Here is a 22,733-nt window from a genome sequence, read left to right on the forward strand (position 1 = left end):
AAATTGGGGTGGGGGGAGAAAAAGGAGCTTTTCGCGTTCCTCCATCCACTCACAAAATTTCGGCTCATATATATTGCAAACAATAGAATCAAAATTGGTTCCCGTTACTTACGTTCACAAATTGAAGTATTTCCTTATGTTGTTTATTTATATTAATTTATATCAGCGGTATCTGAATTTCTGCTGTCGATTATTCTGTAAATATTTGTAGGCTTGGCGTTAACAACGGCCGTATTTACGTCCTCAACCCGACGTTGCCACATCTATCGCTCGTGTTGAATCTAGATAGCAACACTCGAAACCGACAACTCGTGCCGGAATTAATCCCGAGCGTTTCAAGCACACCCCCCAGGGGCCGTATTCTGTATTTCGTCGGTACCGCACCGATCGGTTTCCCTTTCAAGCCCACCGACAGGACATCATTCCGTACCGACAACGGCTTCCGTACCGACGACGGCACTTTCAGCGATTCTGTTAGGTCGTCGGTTCCAAACCAGTCGGTACGGTTCCCCCTCCTTCCAAAACTGAGAAAATCCGAATATATGCGAAGTTAGAAGTCATCTAACGTGTCTCCAACAATGAAAGAAGGGTAAAAACAAGTGAAGACTCATTGGCAAAGTTTGTTGTCGTCATTCTCAATCTTTTTATTTGCGGAAATTACGACTTATTGCTAGATAAAATAATCGATATTGGATGAGTTGTTAACAATGGTTATATAATGTGTGGTAGTAATGCTGTACCTACAGAATCGAAGGAAACAATACTACAACATCACAATAAAGTTTGTATGTGATGGAGATTGTTGTTGCTGGAATGAATTATTGAAACTATCCTTGAGATCGTAGTTTCTTTTACATATTGGTTGCGTATATTGCTATTTATTCATGATTTGGTAATATAGATGTCATTAAGTAAGTTCCGTCCAAACGGAACTTCCGTATAACGGAAGGTTATGCCATTGGCAACGTAGCAGACGAAAATAACATACCATGGAACGTGTACGTAGGTTTCACAAGCAAATGTAAATGTCATATTAGAGGAACAAGTTAGGAAATTGTTATAAAAATATGGAGCTGGGTGTAATTAAAAGAAATGTAATGACGAGGAAGTAAAGAAATTGTGATTGGGTGAAATAAATTTGTTTAAATTCGTCCCCGGTTGCATGAAATCGATGAGGAGTACCCCCTTTCGTATGTATATCCAAACTACAAGGGAGAGCCAAGGGAGAGCCGTGGGTGAAATACATATGTATAAGTTACGCATTCCAAGTGATAGAAAATGATAATATTGCGGCAAACCTCATACTTATTAACAAATACCTTCTTTTATCGTCAATGGTTGGCGATAAAATGAAATAAAGTTGCCTATTACAAATGAAAGAAACTTATACCGTTGTGGCAAGCTTCATACTTAAATAAAAAGATCTTATTTATTTGCCGAGAGAAACGCCAAATGATGATTGAGTGAAATAATAGTTGCCTATTCAGAGTGAGATAAAGTGATAACATTGCGGCAAAACTCATATTTAACCAAAATTATATTTTTTATGTCAAAGGAGCAAATAAATGATGATAGAGAGAAATAAAGCCTATTACAAGCGAGTGAAAGTGGTAACATATATGAGAGAAAGTCATTATATGTTAGCAAACCTAATGTTTATTAACCAATATCTTATATTTCTGTCAAGGTTATCAATATAGATGATGACACAGTGAATTAAAGTGGCGTATTCGAAGGGGCAGAAAAAGATAACATTGCAGCAAACCCCATTATATACTCGGTGATGAGGTAAAAACAAAATAAAACGTACAATGCGCACCGGGGATGAAACCCACTAGTCGGTGGCCGTACCGACACCTTTTTGCTGTCGGTACGGCTACAAACGATGATAAGGTGATACCGGTGATGATCTAAGGAAGTGGTTACGTGCCCGCAGCCAGGGAAGTATCGAGCTTGCAAGAAGAAGAGATCACAAGGCATTGGATAGAGTTTTTTTCCCAAAAGAAGACGTCAAATACTTCTCTTGAAGAGTGGCGAGTACAATATTGTCAAAACTTGTTGGGATATCGCAGATAGTGTTCGGACCAGAAATTACTTAAAACATAAAATATGATTATTTCACAATGAATTGGATTAAAATCAGGCCGCAAAAACAATGAATGGGAAAAGTGTCGCTCGTTGCCAGCGATAATTGTAACAGCTTCGCCAAAAAAAACACAATTAAAAAGCGATTCTCTATTAAGATCATCGTAATAACTATTTAAAAATTTGTCAAGAGTTCATCGATTCACGGCAAAAATTGACTCCCTTGTAACATAGTCTTCAACCACTTATTTTCGCCAAACTTTCCGTAAAAGATGCCTCACTGAGTGGTCTCTATATAGAAATTAACCTGCATGGCTCTCTGTTAAAAATCCCGTCAGGATTTTCTGCAAATAGTTCTCCTGGACAGCCTGATTAGCCTGGTTGGTAAACAAATAAAGATGACAGCGTCGTCAGCAAATAAACACATTTTACTGCTAATGCGGGAGCAGGGATGGCTAACATCGCCGGAAAATACACTGCTCTTGAATTTATCATATATTATTATTGTATTCTATCGATTAAGGTAGGCTTCCGTGGAGTGCTAAGGAACATTGCATCAACAAGTGATCTGCGATCTGGGAGCCTCACTTTCCGTCCAGCGCTGCCTTCTTCAATTCACTGTACGGCCTACTCCCTTTCAATCTAGGTATAAAAAAATCCTATTCTTTTCCTTTCCCCCTCGTTTTCCTAACATTCTACTCTCTAACACCATTTTCAACACCCCCTCCCCGCTAAGTATTCGCTCCATCCATACACTCCTCCGTATCTCATCTAAAAGCTTCCACTCCTCATCCACCATGTCGCCAATCCCACCAATCTACACCTATTTTTCTTGAGAATATCCATTAACTTTACCCAGTTCACTCAATCAAGGCTTTTTCAAAATCCACAACGCAGGCTATTAACGTACCTGGTAGCTCCTCTTTGCACGCGTTCTAACTCTGTTTTTTAAGCCTAATTCACATCCCTAGCCTAAGCATTTAAGCCTAAGGATCCCAAACGCTGGCAGCATATATTTTAAATGGAGCCCAATGAGGGAGAAGTAGCTAATTTCTCTCACTAAAATGAAAAAGCCACGTGTGGATCTTTCCTGCGTGAAAATAAAATAAATGCGGGACAATTATAAAAATCTAAAAATGAGACAAAGGAAACTCTTCTGGGGCTATAGAATGAATTCAAACGAAAAATATTGGGCGAATATTTAAATGTTCACCCTAAGGCTTTCTGATAATTCGTAAGAGAGGTTTGGGAGTGCTACATCCCTAGTAAAATAAAAAAAGAAGGCAGCGAACCGAGATGGTATGACGCGGAAGTGAGAAAATTATTGAGGCGACAGAGAGCGAACCATGCTAAAATTAAAAAAGTCGGCACGAGTTTATCCGCTAATGAGCGCGAGTTAATGAATGAACAATAGGGTAAAGGGGGGTTAATCGGGCCACGAAAAGGAAAATCGTCTATTTCCTCGTTTGTGTAAACAGTTACATCATGAAAGCATTAGCAGCCAAGGACTTGATGTTTTACCCGTTTAAAACGTAATTTTTAGCGTTGTTGCTCTGAATAGAACGGTCCTGGAGCAATTTCTTCAAGAGACTGCATGGTCCTATTCGCCCGACGACTTGGAGGGCGAATCGGACCAGATGAGAGGCTGAATCGGACCAGTAAAATAATGTTAATAATTTTAGTTTTCTTAAGTTTTATTGCATAAAATTTTGAAATTTTTCATCATTACTTTTAACAATGTAGTTCAGTCTCGAGATATTTCGACTACACCTTCTTAGAGTCAAACAACGTTACAAATAGACATATGTACATCACAAATGTGAACATATAGAACAAATTTACCAAAACAATTAAGCACATTTACCACAAGTAAATTTATGTAGCCCCTTAGCACCTACACACAGCTCATGGTACCAACAATTATACTCCATGCACTTAATCCAGTCTCTAAACTTTGACGAATTCGCGCAATTATAAGACTTGGAGCAGAAGCCACACAGCGTATCATCAGATGAGATTTCCCCATTTTCAATATTGCCGTCCCTATCTGAAGATGACTCATATAAGTTTCTGCAAGTTCCTTTCATGTTCCTAATATTTTGTTTCTTCAGCCGTTGCTTTGTTTCTTCTATTATATCTGGAGAAGTAAGTATTTGAGCAGTTTGCTTTCTTGACTTTTTCACATTGACTTTCATTATTTTTTCTGGTGTAGGTAGTAAATTATGGAAAGACCTACCCAAAGTATTTGACGATTCCTCAGATGTTGAAGTCGAGGATTGGCTTTCTTCAAAGGGACTGGCAGTTAAATTTTGATCGGAAGATGGATTTTTCGAAAAAGGAGTTGATGCACCTTGTGGTGCGTGTGAGCTTCCGAGATTAGAAGGATGAAGATCTAACTCCGTCAGGACACCCGGATTCAGAGGGAATATTCCTGTTGATCGGAATCCATTTTCAGCGTTGCCAATTGTTGCGGCTTTGCTCCATGCATTTCGAAAAAGCCGACGAAAATTAAATTTAGTTATCTTTCTATCCCCCTTACAAGCTGTCATATACGCATTTGTTTCAATATCATAATATGTCTTTAATGGTTTAAAAAAAGACCTGTCCAGTGGTTGCAACCTTTGTGTAGTGTGGCTGGGTAGTGATAAGAGAGTGATCTCATTCTTTTCACAGAACAGTAGAACAGGAAGAGTCTTATGTGATGCGTGGCCATCGAGGACTAGAATGCATCGGCCAGGAATCCTGTTTGCTTGAAAGTGCTTTAGCCACTCCAAAAAAAGATCCTCATTTATCCACCCTGAATCGGACATAAAAATTTTAGATTCCAACGGAAATCCATCCTCCCATTCTTTGTGGAACTTTTTCCCCTTAAAAATTACAAAAGGTGGTATGTAATGTCCACATGCATTGCAGCACGCAACAACTGTCACCAATTCCCCCCTTTCCACAGACGTCTGTTTTATGACTACCTTAGATCCTGTTCTTGCAACAATCTTTTGGGTTTGGCGATTATTTAATACACATCCCGTTTCGTCAACGTTGTATATGAGGTGGGGCCTATCCATAACTCCAGCCTCGGCCATCGAAGTAGTTAACTTTGAAAAAAAATCGTCTACATTTTCCTTATTTAAACCCTCAGCTCGAGCCACTGACAAACCTTGGGGTTTTCGAAGACCTAAAGGATGCCTAGATATAAAATTCAAGAACCAATCCTTGCCAGCTCGTTTTTTAACGCACAGAAATCGTTTTTTATGTTGTTTTCAATGGAAAATTCATATGCCACCTTCATGACATCATCTCTTGTCAATCCGAACCCAATTTCACATAACCTAAGTATTCTTCTAAATAATGCTTCCTCTTCTTCCACTGAGAAGACATTTTGCCCTCCTCTTGTCTTCAATTTTTCCGTGTCCGCTACTATCCTACGATAGAGACAGGTACGGGGAACATGGGAAAGCTCGGCGGAATGCCTCATGCTTCTTCCCTCTCTGAAAGCTTTCAGCGCCATTCTCATATCCTCCTCTGACCATGTCTGTTCCGTTTTTCGCCGGTACTTCCCCATCTTAATCCAAAAGGAAAATCATTAACGGTAAGCGAAAATTATCACTTTCATAAATACGTTTTAAATTAAATTTTGCTAATGTTACGCTATCAAAAAGAGGTTGTAAGGCGTTCCACAACTAATCCGGTTGCCATATATAATATTTAATACTCTGGCAATCCCTCTATCACGTACATTATATCACCTCCCTTTCTTTCAGATTAACCATAGACCACTGAGTAATGTAGAATGAATGTAGTTAGAGAAATGTGAATTATTAACTATAAATTTCCATCACGAAATGCGTATGTTTTGTAATATTGTTTCAGCGAATAATTGGTTAAAATATATGGAGCACTACACTACAAATGTTACATCAAACGAAGGTAGCTTCCCTCTCGCTCAGCCTGTAAATCGTGCTCCTCGCAGTAATAATTCCCCTCTATGACGGGGAAAATCTCTTCCCCCTCCTCGTTTTACGTAGTAAATATCTATAACGTGATATAGAATGTCATTATAATAGGTTTGTTCCATTAAACTTCTAATAATACTTCAATAATAGAGTATGGCCTAAAAATATTTTTTTAGCCACTTTCCCTCGAACATTCTTAAAAACATTTGATGTTATTAATGTAAAACATTAAGTTTAATTAAGAAATTTATCAATATTAGTTGTATATCTACTTACTTTTCGGTAGCAGAAGGAGGTTTTCCAAATGCCTGTTGAGTATATCTGTTTCGATGCTTCACCCTTGACCAGCGGCTTGGAACTGAACCACTGCGCGTGCTGGTCTTTTTCACCCGACTGAGTAATATGATTTTGTATCATTTTTGGTAACTCCGATATTCATACAAGGCTCAAAAAACTAACCTAATGTCGGAGCTATGGTATTAAATTTCCTTTCAGGAAAGAAAAACTTGAAATCTGAGTAAGTGCTACTATGTCACCTTACTTTGAACATATACGAGGTTTTCTAAATATCCAATTTCACACCTCTCTCTTATGGCAGGCTTCCATTCGACTGAGTATCATATGCTTATATTCAGTCGTCGAGTTCTCGTTTTCACTCTGGTAGAAGGACAATATTACAAAGAAGCAATGCCTGAAGCGTAGTCATTCTTCTGTGATACCGTTTCGGGTCTGAGCGCACTTTTTGAAAAGCGTTCCTATTCACCCGCTGGTCCGATTCACCCCCCCTTTACCCTATAGTTGTCCCAAGCCGCCACGAAGGAGGCGTTCAGGAATGCATTCACGAATTTTAAAAGAAAAACACTAATAGAGCAGTTATGGGATAACCCAAGAGCATTTTGGTTATATGTCCGGGAGGTTGAATGTAAAACGATCGATTTTTTCCACGATTATAAGAGATTACAACGGCAGCGATAGATTCATAAGTAGATTAAATGACTTGTAGTGTAGCCTACTAACCTATGTAAAACTTAATGCATGCTGGTGATTGATCACCCCCTGCCAAACACCATAGAGGTGGCTCGCAGGTTATTATGTAGATGTAGATTAACACATCGTATTCAGCTTAGTAATGAAACACCTAGACGCGCAAAAATTGTTAATGAGAGATCAACATGGATTCAGGAAAAGTAGATCATGGGAAACCTCAATAATTATCTATCGTGGAATAAACATATTCGGGAAATAACAGGTTAAGCCGATGGTAAATTGGGTTTTGTTAAAATATTACTAGGAAAGTGCGACGACAAAGTGAGATACGAGGGTCATTCAATAAGTTTTTAGAAAAATTTATAAAAACAAATTATACTGGGTCAATTGTTTTATATTTTCATTACAGTATTCTTTTAGCAATATAAATTTGTCAAGTATTTTTCCAAGCATTTTATGCCGTCTTGGAAATTTAGAAACATGCATTAATGTTTACATAAGTTAGTAAGCTACAATACAACTCATGTCATCTATTTGTGAGTTCTAATGCTGCCTGAACAGTCTCAGTTAATATTCAGTAAATCCATCAAGCAACACGAAGTACCTAATGACTGGAAAATCGCTAATGTAACGCCAATATTTAAAAATGGAGACAAGGAACAGCCATCTAATTACAGGCCGATATCTTTAACGTCCATCTCTTGCAAAGTCCTTGAACACATCGTAGTCAGCTCTGTTATGAAACACCTAGACGCGCAAAACTTATTAATGGGAAATCAACATGGATTCAGGAAAAGCAGATAGTGCGAAACTCAGTTAGCGCTTTTCGCCCACGATATTTTAGTCCCCGGGGAAGACAACATTCCAGTAGACGCGATTTTTCTTGATTTCAAAAAGGCATTTGATAAAGTACCAATTATTTGGTTGTAGAAATACCGGTTTTGACGAATGGCAATGGCTACTTTTAACCTCATTTGTAAAAGGCCAGATTGGCTCCCATGCGTTGCAACTTCACGTGAGGTCATAATGACCTAGTTTCCATACGACTAGATAGGAGTTTTACATCGTCTGAGATGACCAATGTATGCATGAGGCACAGAGCTCGGGGAAACATTTCTTAATAATCACTAATTAAAACTAAAAAATTGTATAAAATTTTGAAACAGGTTTATACAATTTTTTCAGAGGGGTTATTTATTATTTCAGATAGTGTGTATATGTCCTTTAGTGAAGTTAAAGATTCTTAAGCTAGCTTGCTTAGGCTAGATAACCTAAAGCTCATCCAGCCTAAGATCTAAGAGTAGTATCTTCATTAATAAACGTATACTTGGCATTCAGAATAATACCGTAGAACTCCAAGTATTCCAATACAGGCCATCCGGATTTCTAACAGGTTAAATTTTAAATTCGATATGTAATAGGATTAGGAAAAAAACGGTTCTGCTTTTGCGGGCTGTTCCCAAAAATTAAAAATATAATAAACAAAAAATGAATATGATTCAACCGATTGTACTCAAAGGTAAATTCAAAGATGAGGAAGTTCTCATTCCAAAGATTCCATGATCCCAACATGTATGCCCTTTTGAGCTTGTACGAATTTCAGTTCGTGGTGCATTCATGATGATGATTAGCAAATCACAAGGTCGATCTTTCAGTGTTTGTGCTAATATGCTCTTGAAAAACCCAAGATTTTATACGTACTATGTTCACGAGCAGGTAAACCATACGCTTAATCTCTTCCTTCGCTTTGCTATATATATTTCGGCTTTGAAGACGCAATCAAAATTGCGTCGTGTAAAGCGGAGAATTGCTAGAACACATGCGACAATGCGAGGATACGAGACGGCAAAATAGCCAGTACTAATTTCGTTCATGCATTCGCGCAATTCCACGCCATTTTAGAAATTAATGCAGCTCTAACCTGCGCAATTCCGTGTACCGTGTAAAACGACTTTTAGGCATATTTATCTACATCTACATAATACCCTGCGAGCCACCTCTAGGGTGTTTGACAGGGGGTGATCAATCACCAGCATGCATTTGGACTCCCACATGCACACCACACCGTCCAAAAAACGTCCCGTATAATAACAAACTATACTACTACATGCTGTTAGAAATAGAATATGGAATAGAAATTCAGAAACATGCTTTAAGTTTTACATAGGTTAGTAGGCTACACTACAAGTCATGCAATCTATTTACGAAGTCTATTGCTGCCGTTATAATCTCTTATTGATCGAGGAAAAAATGACATTCGGAATCTGTCTGTTCTGCAATCTATCTCTCTTATTTTATTTATATGATCTGATCTTCCGCAGTACGTTGGCATCCGCAAGATATGGTTAACTTCGTCAGAAAAGACACTGCTCTTGAATTTATCTAAAAGGTTTAGTATATTTTTCAATCTACGGTCCGACAGAGATTCCCATCCGAGTTTATCTAAGAGGTCAGTTACACTAACAAGACTATCGTAACGACCTTTCACATACCTGGCAGCTCTTCTTTGCACGCGTTCTAACTCTGTTATTAAGCCTTTTTCATGAGGGTCCCAAACACTGGCAGCGTATTCCAAATGTGGTCTAACGAGGGAAAAGTAGCTAATTTCTCTCACTTTGTCGTCGCACTTTCCTAATATTCTTTTAACAAAACCCATATTACGATTAGCTTGACCGGTTATTTCTCGAATATGTTTATTCCACGATAGATCATTATTGAGTCTAACCCCTTGATATTTCACGGATTCAACTGCCTTTAACTGGGTGCCCCGAATAATATAGTTACGCTGTAGGGAGTTATTCTTCTTCCAGAAATTCATTACGACGCATTTTCTAAATTTAATTCTAACTGCCAAGCATCGCACCAAGCTTGGATAGCAGCAAGGTCATTCGTTAGTTCATCTATATCTTTGCTGGAACGGATTTCTCGGTAAACTACAGCGTCGTCTGCAAATAATCGTAACTTACTCTGCACTACTTCGCCAATGTCGTTCTTTATATACGCGAGAAGAGATTTCGTCTGGACCAGGTGATTTATTTGGACTAAGCGATTTCAATATATTTTCTCTTCCGAGCGTACTAATGTCAATAGCTGGCATCTTATGTATACAAGGATTTTCGTCGGTCTCGGGTGAGTTTTTGGAAGGCTCCGTGAAAACGCTCTTAAAGTAGGAATTTAATAAATTGGCTTTATCGTAACTGCTTGTCAACACATCTCCATTGTCGTTTCTCAGCGAACATACGGTAGATCGTTTACCTTGAACTTCCCTAACATATGACCAAAATGCTTTTGGGTTATCCTGTAACTGCTCTACTAGTGTTTTTCTTTTAAAATTCGTGTACGCATTCCTGAACGCTTCCTTCGTGGCGGCTTAAGTCATCCTATATTTTTTAATTGTTAGCTCGCGTTCATTAGCGGATAAATCATTACTGACTTTTTCATTTTAGCATGACACGCTCTCTGTCGCCTCAATGATTTTCTCACTTCCGCGTCGTACCATCTCGGTTCGCTGCCTTCTTTTACTGTTTTACTAGGGATGTAACTATTTATTCCCGAAGTTACGAGCGAAAGAAAAGCTTTCCAAGTATTCTCTACATTTAACTTTAATAATGATTCTTGAAACTCGGGGAAAGCATTTTTCGGATGATTCTTAAACCCAATCATTTAAATCGTTCATGCATTCGCGCAATTACACGCCATTTTAGAAATTAATGCAGCTCTAACCTGCGCAATTCCGTGTACCGTGTAAAACGGCCTTTAGGCAATTTATGCTGCTCTCCGGGGGCTATTTTTACGAGATTTTGAGCGTCAGTCAAGTATCGGTCTAGCAAGGCGTAAACTTGCTCCAAAACGGGTTAGACATTAATAATTGCTTTATAAGGCGAAAGTGTCATAAGTTTCATAAGTTAAAACAAAAATAAATTAGAAAATTCATTGAAAACAACCCGCATGTACATGTATTTGTCTTCTACCCCAGTGAAGTTTGAATAAAAAGAAAATATATTTCTTACAATCCATTGTGATGCTTTTTAATTGTTTTATTATTTTATTACAGCTATGGTATTATCCTTAAAATCAGTACAGTCCTCTCTTCATTAACACATGGTGTAACCTAACTGTTGAGTGATTAATAGGCGGTACGAAGTTCGCCTGTTCAGCTAGTAAGATATAAATAAGAACTCAATGCAATGTTATCTTCAGAGGTCCGTAGAGTTTACGGAAAAATCAGCGGATCGCGTAGTGCCATCTATTCCTTTGCGTAACTATAACAGCAAACCTCGGCACAAAAAGTATTGGATTTGAGTTTAGTACTTTCTTAGCCGCATCAATGTATTCTCTCAATTATACCTCTCAACTTCATTTAATATCCACGTTATCTTTACTATGAGGTGCCCCCTGCCGCGATTCAAGGTTATACAAAATATAAATGCATAGAACGTGGAAAAGAAATGAATACGGTTCTGCGCGCTCAAGAGTCCCTCGCTTATGTTCCAAATTATTCAAAATCGATCAAACGCCAAGCTTATTTTCGCGCTAATTTCATAATATTCTGCAATATTTTTTCTATTAATGCCTCTATTTGATAATGGGTTCCATAATCTTTAGCTAAGTAACCCCTGCGGATAATTAATAACTATTTGTTTCTATTTTTACAGATATAGAAAGGGCATTGGCCAGATATCAGGTGAAAATCAACAAAAAGAAGGCTATGATATTAGTATGCAGCAAGAGAGAGGAAGCTTAGACAAGCATTAATTAACCTAGGAAATCAAAAGCTTGAAAAGGTGAAAGAGTTTTCATACCTGGGGAGCCAAATTACCAAACGATGGACGAAGCAAGAAAGAAATATCCAGTAGAATAGCGCAGGCAAAGAGAGATTTCTATAAGGAGATGAATCTACTTCCCGCTGAGGATACGAGCATAGAAGTGAGGAAACAATTCAACAGATGCTACATATAGGGAATGTTTCCCTAAGGAAGCGAGGCTTGGACGTTGACAGCAGCGGATTAGTCAAGAGTGGGAGCATTCAAAACGTGGTGCTACCGAAGAATGATGAAGAGAGAATGGATCGACCGGGTAAGTTACGAGGAAGCGCAAAGAACACTGGAAGAAAACAGAAGCCTTCTAAAAACATTTAGCAGAAGAAGGTACAACTTAGTTGGCCATATTTTGAGGCACGATGGTCTGATGAAGACAATCTTAGAAGTACGGGTGGGAGGGAAGAAGGGCAAGGGACGGCCCCGAGAGTATAAAATGTGTCTGGTTATTAAGGGTGTGAAAGAGAAGGAAACGTCGCTATGAAAAGGCGTGCAGATAGGAGAGAGGAATGAAGAGCCGCGTCTAACCAATTTTATGAATTTTCACTGATGATGATGAAACCGATATCCAAATTTTCATCCCATCGGTTAACCAAGTCGATTCCTGTGAACTAGGTAGGATTGCATGAGCCATGGAGATTCACTCTATATGTACTTAAGACCAGGGTGATTCTCTTACCCTAATCTTGCAGAATATATGATCTAATAGCGAAAGGCGAACAACAAGATAGGTACTTACTTTCCTTCCTCCGCCATTCGCCTCAAAAGGCTACTACGATGGACTCTCCGCAAGAGAAAAAGTCAGCCCATCATCAAGACGAAAGTATAATCGCAAGTGGTCCCCGCTGGCTGCTCTTCTCTTGTTTTGACGGGCAGACGCACACCAGTGCAACTTCCTATGCCCGCCGTACAATTTTGGTGGCAGGTTTTTGAGGCTGCGGAATTTTAACGAACTACGAGCGCTACTTGTCGTCTACCCATGCTTTGTATGTGGCTCGGTAAGTTCACGTGCGTTTAAGCGAGTTATTTGCACTTGAAAAATATTTAATTGAGTTCTTCAGCGTTTTTTTGTAATTCTAAACGCTAAAGTAATTCACTGTGTGGATTTCACGGGTGAGGGAGGAGCTAGTTCGCTTAATTTTCGGCGATATTTGAAATGCCACGAAGCTGTGTCGCACCAGGGTGTACTGAGGGGTATGGCTCTAAAAAGTCTACCTTCTCATTTTTCTCTGCTCCCAAAGATCCTGTTAAGAGGAGTAAATGGCAAGCTGCAATACCAAGGGTAAACTTTGAGTTGAAGGCAGGGCAGGTACTGTGTGAAAGGCATTTCATGCCCCACGACATCGTCAGGAAGAAGCAGTTGAAAGATGGCAATGGCAAAGTCGTCAAGGAGGTAAGTAAAGGCCCAGCTTAAATAAAATAATTTCATTAGTATCAACGAATACATTTAATGGGTTATTTCGCGATTTCATTATAAGTGGAATTTAGATGTTCTAAATTGACTGATGACGCTATTCCTGTGCTATTTCCGGGTTGTCCACTCAACTCTGCTCTCGTGCTTATGTTCCAGCCCCTGTTGGACTCATACACTCAGCCAGTAGCGGTCTTTGCATCAAGGGGCTCAGTCAAGGGAGAAACCCGTAACATGTAATTTTATTGCCTTGTGATTGACTGATGTTTGAATGTTCCCTATTTACAGATTCATCTGTTTATCAGCAATATCTGTTAAGAAAATGACTTCAGTATGTTTTCGGTGCCAAAGTGGTGTTATATTAAGACGGTTCATCTGTGGAGAAAATTATTGGATATAAGTTTTCGTGTGGCAGTGATGTTCTTTGATAGGTGCCAGTAATGACTCAGATTGGAAGATTTTTATGTCGTGAATTGGAAACTTAGCCACAATGAATGTGCAGATAAACTTTTAAGGGACGAGGTCATCGCAATACATACATACTTAACCCTTTTATGGAGTTTACCACTTCCCAGTATTGAGAAGGTCACATTGTTCTTTTTATTTGTTCAATCTATATCTACACATGTTTCAAAGGTATCTCCAAACCTGAATAAATTACTTAAATGCAGAGGGTATTTACTTCTTTTCATTTTGAACCAAACCTTTAATAAGATAGATATAATGAATTTATTTTTAGTATAACTCTCTTCCATTACCTAATTGAGAAATTTGTACTATTCCTCTGTTGTGACAAATATTTAGGTAATGTATCGCGTCATTTACGTAAACATCACCTTACCGTGATGAGAATCCGTTCGCTAATGTCGTAGATAATCTCCAGTATTTATTCCATTGCTTCAAGGCGTACTTTGCAGTTACAAGTTCGTAGCCTAAGGGAGAGACATACCGGCATATAATTCGCAATATTAATGTACAGGAGTGTTAGAATCCCTGCGTAAGCTCATACAGTTTACAATAAAGAATGGTTATTTAATTTAATATAATAAGATTTGGCTTTATATCTCTGGAATCCAACATATTCTCCACAAATCTTTCCTTAATTTACACGGGTTTCAATGCCCTAACGACGTCTGCCAGGGTTAAGGACAGGTGCTGCCATTAGTTCCGACTTTCACCGCGGCCTCAAAAACATGCCACTTTTTTCTCGGGAGTAACAGCGGCTTGGGCAGACGACTCGGCGACACAAAACACTGAGAAGACCAAAGCTCGACACTGGCGACATGCGGTTGGCCAATGAGCGGAGGGAACATGAGTCACACGAATGGGGTATAGTTTCCAGGAATCATCTTCCATTCACCGTCTACTCTCGTGTGTACGTAAATCCTGATCCTATTCTGCAATAGCGGTTTACTGGGATTACTCTTATCCGATCGAAATCACACTGGGGATTATCTAGATATATTTTTCAGAACTGAATGCACTCATCCTAAGGTCAGCGAATATTAAGGGGGGAAAAGGTAAGCACTTTGTTCTTTGGGATTAGATCTACCTCAACTACGAATCCGCTTTGCAAGTACTTGGCACACAACACTAGAGATACATTGACGCGTGGATAATTCCAATATATCCAGGGCGCGAAGAAATCTCAAGCTAAAGGTCCCAATATATCCTTTGGCCTTCCGTTGTGCCTTCATCATGGTGATAATCAGCCTTACAATATCCAGGTAAAATTTACTGTTACCCACGCGCACTCAGTTTCCATAACACAACACTCGGGGGCAACGAAGAGCTGGGATTTGATGGATTAACAGTGATTACCGAGGCAATGACACATCCCAAGTCCGCAATTAAGGGAAAAATCATAATAAATATCAGATGCAGCATAGATTTACACTCCTGTAAGAGAACTCGAGAAAATTGTGTCATAGCCACAGGATACGATTATATGGAAAGAGTTCATGTGCCCTGCAAACCTCACACAATCACTGGGAGTGATGATATTGTCCCACGAAACACACGACCCCCACAAATCACGGTTTATGCTGGTGTAAATCCTTTAAACTCTATTCACGATGCGGGAAAAGCATAGTCTATATTCATCGAACTCCAAGAAAGGGGAAGTATCACTGTGCGAGAGAAAAGGCTTAACTTTCCTCTGTAGTTGTTGGAGGGACACGCGGATTCCCGGTTCGGACGACGCGCGAGGAAGAAGTGGAGGGTACACGCGAAAGAAACACACGGAAAGCGGAGCGAACTGCCCGAGAGAAACTCACATCCGACGGGTTCGAAGGCATGGCCTCGACTGTCGACTGCGGCCGAGACCCCGTAAAAGAAGGCGGGTGTGTTTGCAGAATGGGGAGAGAGGAGAAGGGGATGGAGGGAGGGTAGTGGTTCAGGAGCGTGAGGGGGCCTTCACAGTTCGGCGTTGCGTTGACGCCGCGGCTAGCAAGCCAATCAGAGCCCGAGTTTGAGAATTGATGACGTCACGTCTCCAGCTCGCTGCGTCGTCGCAGAAAAACTGAACCTGTTGGATTTCCTGGCGCGTACGCAGCACTTTGACCGGGGACTACGAAAAACATGGAGAGTGAGGTAAGCAGATAAATTCACATTTTGGAGGTTTTATCTTATGAACGACGACAGAATGCGATATATGGCTTTGTATTGTGTTATATTTGACTTTCCATTTGTATTATTTGCGGGTTTTTCTGTCATTTACGTTTATTTCATCGCGGATGAATCGGTAGTAGTCCATCCTCGACGTCGAAAATTATTTTATAAGTTTTATAAGTCCCTATGACGTCGTGAGGGTTACTATAATATTTCATTGTAGTGCACTTGTTTTAAAATGCTGCTTACCTGTTTGTATTGATGAGTTTTTAATACATAACGTGTTGAGGTAACGCCGTTGCACATGTGCTTCCGACGATGACTCATTACATGTTATTCCCAGGCTAGCCACAGTTCATTTAAAAATATTTTATTCGTCTGTCTCGAACCCTTCCAATTCATCATCGATAGGCTTGCATATTATTCCTTTTATAAGGTTAAAATTCCGCACTACTCTTGTTAAGTATTTCTAGTGTTTGAAAATTTTAATTTACGGGTAATGAATTCATTCATTAATGTGCACACGAATCTCATTCGGAGTTAAAACTTGTTTGTTAGCGGGGTGTATTCTTTCTTTATTGCAAATTATGTGATGAAATTAATGCATGGGCAATGCGTTTACATTGGTACGATGCTTTAGTGACTACTGCACGTTCAAGAACGTTATTAACATTGGCAATTCCATGTAATTAGGAAACCTGTAGTTCCACTTGCACTATAAAATTTTAGTGTTTCAAAGACAGTAATCAAAATAAAAGGTTAATGAAGTAACGTAATTACTCTAGGGACATCACCGCACTTCATTAGGAATAGATATACATATTTACAGAAATTACTAAGTAATACACAGGAAAGCCGTTCAATTAATTTGATTAGATTATCATCAAATTAAGATTTAAAAGGTGTGTATAAAATATCTAGGTGTTCAGAGGAGTTTTCATTTATGATAACATACATTATGGTATCACATTGTTACTTTATTTAATGCGCACTTTTTGAACTTGAGGAAAAAGAATGAAAAAAATCAAAGTCATACCACTATAAGCTACAATCAATTATTGTTCTGTAAGTAATCATATTTTTGGTGTAGTTGGATGGCTGGTAACGAAAATAGAAAGGGGTCGAATTTCTCGTACGGATGTTTAGAATTGGGAAATTTTGGAAACTTATAAGTTAGCAAGGTCTATAAATCAGGGGATTTAATGTTATTATCATTAAGGAAGAGCATTCCAATATGCCTTTTACGAATTGAAAGAGTGTACAAATGCAAATGTTGTGCAGAAATGTTGAGTCCTGTGGCATTTTCTTAAGATTTATGGTCAAGTAATTTAAGACATTTCATTTTCTCACTTTCCAGAGTATGCATGTGGGTATCATAATATGGGTTCCCAATAACCATACCCTTCTTCCATGACCGTACCATGGAAGGAGGACACCGTACCATATTCCAAAACGTATGTAACCAAGGTAGCATAGAGAAGTGATCAGCAATTCCAACTTTTTTAATCTGCACATTCGGTTAATTAACCCCAACATTTTGTATGCTTTAATTGTAATTCATGATTGTTCTAAGTTCTTATGTTCTCACCTTTAACTTGCTTTCTCAGTTGAAGTCCAAGCGATAGATGAATGTAGCCAGGGTGTTCAGAGTTATCACTTCTTTTTCAATATAGCAGTCTGCTTTTTCATTGGCAGTGACATATGCATGATACACTTTCTTTTACTTCAATCTGGTTCCCTTAAGTATGGCTTCTTAACTTTCCCATTAGTACATCTGTGGCCACTGCTCGGGCAAGGTGCCTCGGGATGCTATTGGCAACCATGAATGCTTCCTGAATCTCACTCATGTGGATCAATTGCAGGGGAAGATATATCGATCGGGAGAGAGTAAGTTTTGGCCTGATCAGGCATTAATATCATTTTTGGGATTGATTGCACGTGTTCTTGAAAAGAAACTCATCAGCGGTATCTAATATCTGTCCTTTCTTTCAGTTATCGTCACCGATCAAATATATACGGACCAAGTGTGCCACAAGGGCAATTTGGTAGAACCTGGTGAGTGACTATATTTACAAGTGCATGTAGTTTTTATACAAATGTTGGGTAAGGTAGTTTGTAGCAGCTTCAGTTGAGAGTAAGCAGTGTCATTCCTTGCATTATCATTAGCTGGTATTAACTGTAAGTGAAACCCGTGGATATGTAGAGCCTTGATTCACATACAATATCAAAATGGTGATGTGAGTATCAGTATTCTTAAATAATGTAGTGTGAGTAATGTAAGAACACTCGTAAACATAATGTAAAATGCGAGTATTATTTTCTTAAGTAATGGTTCCTTTGTGTTTAACCTAGAAGTATTTCATAAGCCTTTAAGTAAGAATTCTAGTTATTATACAGTGCGGTTGGTTGCTGTGATGAATGAAAACAGCCTCCTTGTATTACTTGCAGGGCCCTCAACAAGCAGCAGTGGGGAGACTATTGGTGAGTTATTCCACTGAGAAACTATTTCCTTGCACATTACGTTTACGTTTGCAACAAATGACTATGTATCAATTCATTTTTCAGAGGACGACTGCCTCATTGAGGCCCTCATTATGGAGGTGCAGCAGCGACCACCACTATTCGACATTCGCCTTCCTCTCAAAGAGAGGACTCCTGAGAGGAAGGCAATGTTGTGGAGGGAGGTATACTTGGCCTTAGATGGTATGCATTGACAAACTTTCCCAAGTGTTTCTCTTGTTATTACTCTGGCAGCTTAAGTTAAAGTTCTATACATAACCAATCATTGCAGGAAAAATCCCGGAGGCAGAGCTCCCCTCAAAATTCAAAAGCCTGAGGGACAGGTATGTCAGGGAGAAGAATGTGCACCCACCCAGTGGATCAGGGGCACTGAAGAGGAAGAAGTGGGTGCACTTCGACTCTCTGACATACCTTAACAGTTGTATAAAATACAAAAAGTAAGTGTCGTCTGTCCATGGCTTTTTTCGTGTGAGCTTCACAAATAATTACCTGTACATTTTATTGAGATGACAGAGGATGTGCTTTAATTAATATCTGTTCTTATAGGACATCATGCAGCCTGGATGAGGGGAATGGAGCACGTTTCACTCCAACTGTTGGCTCGGGAGCAGTTCCTTTATCATCCCCATCCCCCAAGTCTTGTAAGTCTTGTCGTCATGGTCTTCTTTTTTTACTTTTATTTCTACAATTTGCTCCTTAGAATTGTGTTAAGTGGTAAAGTTTCTCATTGATGCTTCCAAATTCTTTGCATCTTTAATATGTCTGATTCATTTGTGGTAGCAGTTTCACAGCATCATGTTGATGCCTATTTAAGATATTACTCCGCAATTTTAAATGCATACTTCTTTATGGATCTCAAATGTGCTCAATTAGAATCAATGCCATCCTACTTAGGAGCTACATGCATTAAGACCTACCTCAAAAAGGCCATCAATATATTATTACACTGCATTTATTTCTCTGCCTGCATTCCTTTGCACAGCCACATAACTTATCATTGGCATTTGGATTTCAGCTCAACGAGGAGAATTCACTGAGAGGATTCTGCAGGAGTTGAGGGACACAAAGCCCAAAGAAAATGACGGTATCCACCACTTCTGCATGGCAGTGGTAGATCTGCTGCGGCAAAAGAAGAGGGAGGACTTGGTGGCCCTACAAATTCAGATTTTAGAAATTCTGAAATAAATTTTTATTTTGAAGTCTGGTTTATTGAGTTTATACCCTTGGCCCACAATGTTGTGAAAATATAACTATCACCATAGGCAAGTAAACAAGGACATGGTAAGTTGGACTGAAAATTTGTTGCATGTTGTGAGTGAATTATTCATCATTTCGTCTCAGCTTAAGCCGACAGTAAGAGCACTAATCCATTGGAGAGACACAGATTGCACAACTGATGTGGCCACTTTGAATTTCCTCCATACACCTCTTTCATTTAAGCATTACTGGCAATATTCTGGTTGAAATTAAGGGTTTTTTTTCCCATTTCAATTCATACAGGCATGACACCCACCAACACTGACTTGAATAAAACTTGGTAGTTTTCATCCTTCAATGTAGGGTTGAAATAGTACAAATGTTTCCTTGGCGGTCCCTAATAATTTCATTTTCATAATGTTTGCAGCGCAGTATTCCAATGAAAGGGGTTTCCGAGGAGGGTTGTGCCTCCAGAAGTTAAAAAAAATCAAGTTCTACTTTTTGAATCCAACGTTAGTGAAAATCAGTTCATTGAAGGCAGGAGGATTTGAATTAGTAATGAAAAATGTCCTCTGAGGTATTGAAAATTCTCTCTACTCTTGTCGCATGAGTACTTTTTGCATAAAAACGTGGCTGTAGTAAGAAAGTTGCATTGTTGGCAGGAAGACTAGTATCATGACCCTCAGGTCAATTATTGGGTGGGCCGGGTAGTTTTCCACAAGTAAGATGACCGTACTGTTATTACCTTCAATTCCTTCAATGAATACCTTCTTTGGCATTATGATCATACATACATGGGAGGTTTTTAACCCCTTTAAGAGTGAGGGTGAGCCCACTTCCCAATAGGTATTATTTTATCTATTCCATTTACATTACCTCATCAGCCTTTCCCAGTAACTTAATGAAGGTAAAACCCTTCCACACAATGCAACATACCTTACCTTCTGAGCACTTGATTATATTGAATACACTAGGTACTATCTCATAGTTAGTTTACCTGGAATAAAGGAATTCATAGAAACTCAATGTAAACTTTCCAAGCAGTTTATTGCGGTTGCCAAGGTACTGCACCTTCATTACAAAAGTAACTTTTCATAATATCCCTAACCCTTGCCGCCCTCCTGGTATGATTCCCTATCCCTGCGTTTGCCACATCTGGCATTCCCTCCCCATCTTCATCGCCCACAGCTAGATAGTTTCTCTCGCCCCTTTCCTCTTCTAAATCCCTTAGGAAATTATGTAGTACTACTGCAGCCTTCACAATACCGTCCACTGTCTCTTCCGCTGCTATTATTGGCTTCCTAAGTATCCTCCACCTTTGCGCCAGCATACCGAAGGTACACTCTATGGTTTTCCTCGCCAATGACAGCCTGGAATGACAAGGTTCATCACTAATCCATTTCTTTAATTCAATTTGAGGCACTTGAGTGTGTGAATAGAAACTTACCGATAATTAAAAACCTGCTGCTCGTACGTCAATCGTCCCCTATTTCTGCCCGGATAAGGCCTTAACAAGTACTCGGTCAAGCCGAACGCCTCATCACCCACCATAAAATATGGGCATTCCTCATAATTTTGGTGGAATTTATCTGGAGGCGGCAGATTCATTTGTCCCGCCTGAAAATTCCACCCCATAATGGAGTTAGCGAAGATGCCTCCATCACTGTGGCGGCCTTGTGCCCCTATGTCCACTACAGTGAATTTATTTTGGGCATCACAAACTCCCAGGAGCACTAGGCTGTGCTGGCCTTTATAGTTATAATACTCAGATCCTGAGTTTTCGAAAGCCTGTAGGATGGAAATAGAAATTAGGAATTTTTTATTGATGCATTGTTTTTCCTCATTCCTACGTCCATATTACTTACTTGAATGACGACATGCTTCCCATCTATAGCCCCAATGCAGTGGGGAAACTTCCACCTCTCCTCAAAGTCATGGGCCAATCTCCTCCAATTCTCCTCTGTTGGAGCTAAGAAATCCCCTCTGCAGACTTCCCATAAAGCCGAACAGGTCTCCCTAATAATGCTTGACACCGTAGACAGCCCAACACGGAAACTGTAGTGAATGGACGTCATTGAGTCCCCTGATGCAAGGTACCTGGAAAAAGGAATGACATGTGTTGTGAGGCTACAAATGAAGATGTCTTCGAAAAGATAGTATTTTAGGTGAGCATTGGTGTATGCATTTATGTTTATTTTATATTTATAGTATTTATGATTACCTCAATGTGAGAGCCAAGCGATGGGGAGGAGAAAGGTAATCCCTCCTGAGTACTGCTTTCTGCAGCAAAGGCCCCACCTTCTCCAGCAACCGCTGGAACATCCACGGTCGCATTCGCAGGAAGTTGAGATATTTCACCTCGTCACCCAATCTCATCTCTCGAATGAGGTTACAATAGTCTCCCTGGCGCGACCGCTCCCGACACACAGGGTGCACCTGCCATCGCCTCACCCTCCTGCCTTCCCGTCCCTCCATCAGCAACGCTACAATTCCCACGCGCCTACGATACATCTCCCATTCATAATCCATTTCAGTACAATAAAAAAATGCAATAACCTGTTTCTCTAATTTGAATAAATGTAATAACTAAGGTATGGCAAGTCTGGACACTAATCTAGAATACTACGAACCTACTATAAATATTTATTGCTACGTTAATTTAATCGCTAAGAAATGTAATGGGAGATAACAGTTAAATAAGTTACACCTAAATTAAAATTTAATCAAAATCTTTATTTCTACGCCGTAAAATTTATTGCAATCGTTAATACACTAAGCCTATCCTTACTCTACAGCTGATGAAAACAAAATACCCTAGTTAATTGAAAAAGGTATATAAACTAATACACTTACTAGCCTTCAACTGAACACAATTTTAACTTAATGAACTAGATAAACTTACTCCTACCTTAACGTACAACTAACCACAACGGAATTTCTAAGTTACTAAATTCTATAAAATAATGCACTTACTCCTACCATAACGTACAAACAATTAAAACGAAATTACTACGTTACTAAATTATATAAAATAATGCAATAACTACCCTATAATTGAACGAATTTTTAATTAATTAACTAGATTAACTTTACTCCTACCTTAACGTACAAACAATTACAACGAAATATCTACGTTACTAAATTCTATAAAAT

The 22,733-nt window shown here is 39.2% G+C and overlaps 3 protein-coding genes across 5 annotated transcripts; 2 read left to right on the forward strand and 1 right to left on the reverse strand.

Moving 5' to 3' along the window:
• Positions 1-12,587: 12,587 nt before the first annotated feature.
• Positions 12,588-13,918, forward strand: LOC124156956 (THAP domain-containing protein 2-like). 3 transcript variants are annotated; one of them, XM_046531405.1, is made up of 3 exons: positions 12,588-12,840; positions 13,084-13,235; positions 13,413-13,918. In XM_046531405.1, exons 1-3 carry the CDS (start codon positions 12,822-12,824, stop codon positions 13,491-13,493), a joined length of 252 nt encoding a protein of 83 aa, XP_046387361.1. In that variant the 5' UTR covers positions 12,588-12,821; the 3' UTR covers positions 13,494-13,918. The 3 variants fall into 3 exon arrangements, 2 of the variants coding, with proteins under 2 accessions (XP_046387361.1, XP_046387360.1); XR_006864472.1 differs by lacking the exon at positions 12,588-12,840 and adding an exon at positions 12,851-12,955; XM_046531404.1 differs by lacking the exon at positions 12,588-12,840 and having other exon boundaries at positions 12,963-13,235.
• Positions 13,919-17,957: 4,039 nt separating this feature from the next.
• LOC124158251 lies at positions 17,958-19,568 on the forward strand. Its single transcript, XM_046533444.1, has 5 exons — positions 17,958-18,344; positions 18,429-18,566; positions 18,655-18,820; positions 18,930-19,024; positions 19,399-19,568. The coding sequence occupies exons 1-5, from the start codon at positions 18,278-18,280 to the stop codon at positions 19,566-19,568; spliced, it is 636 nt and encodes a 211-aa protein (XP_046389400.1). The 5' UTR covers positions 17,958-18,277.
• Positions 19,569-20,544: 976 nt separating this feature from the next.
• Positions 20,545-22,109, reverse strand: LOC124158252 (protein ALP1-like). Its single transcript, XM_046533446.1, has 4 exons — positions 21,802-22,109; positions 21,446-21,677; positions 21,028-21,368; positions 20,545-20,950 (listed from the first exon to the last, which is right to left on the reverse strand). The coding sequence occupies exons 1-4, from the start codon at positions 22,107-22,109 to the stop codon at positions 20,626-20,628; spliced, it is 1,206 nt and encodes a 401-aa protein (XP_046389402.1). The 3' UTR covers positions 20,545-20,625.
• Positions 22,110-22,733: the final 624 nt, after the last annotated feature.

Source organism: Ischnura elegans, chromosome 4 (genome assembly GCF_921293095.1).
Source record: "Ischnura elegans chromosome 4, ioIscEleg1.1, whole genome shotgun sequence".
In the NCBI taxonomy this organism is placed as follows: Eukaryota; Metazoa; Arthropoda; class Insecta; order Odonata; family Coenagrionidae; genus Ischnura; species Ischnura elegans.

Excerpts from the sequence above, each read along its gene's own strand:
- LOC124156956 (XM_046531404.1), top strand. The coding sequence starts at position 12,999 with ATGCCACGAAGCTGTGTCGCACCAGGGTGTACTGAGGGGTATGGCTCT. Across the intron at positions 13,236-13,412 it reads ATGGCAAAGTCGTCAAGGAG|CCCCTGTTGGACTCATACAC; the intron begins GTAAGTAAAGGC and ends CTTATGTTCCAG.
- LOC124158251 (XM_046533444.1), top strand. The coding sequence starts at position 18,278 with ATGAATGAAAACAGCCTCCTTGTATTACTTGCAGGGCCCTCAACAAGC. Across the intron at positions 18,567-18,654 it reads GGTATACTTGGCCTTAGATG|GAAAAATCCCGGAGGCAGAG; the intron begins GTATGCATTGAC and ends CAATCATTGCAG. Across the intron at positions 18,821-18,929 it reads AGTTGTATAAAATACAAAAA|GACATCATGCAGCCTGGATG; the intron begins GTAAGTGTCGTC and ends CTGTTCTTATAG.
- LOC124158252 (XM_046533446.1), bottom strand. The coding sequence starts at position 22,109 with ATGGATTATGAATGGGAGATGTATCGTAGGCGCGTGGGAATTGTAGCG. Across the intron at positions 21,369-21,445 it reads GGAAGCATGTCGTCATTCAA|GCTTTCGAAAACTCAGGATC; the intron begins GTAAGTAATATG and ends TCCATCCTACAG. Across the intron at positions 20,951-21,027 it reads CAGCAGGTTTTTAATTATCG|GCTGTCATTGGCGAGGAAAA; the intron begins GTAAGTTTCTAT and ends TTGTCATTCCAG.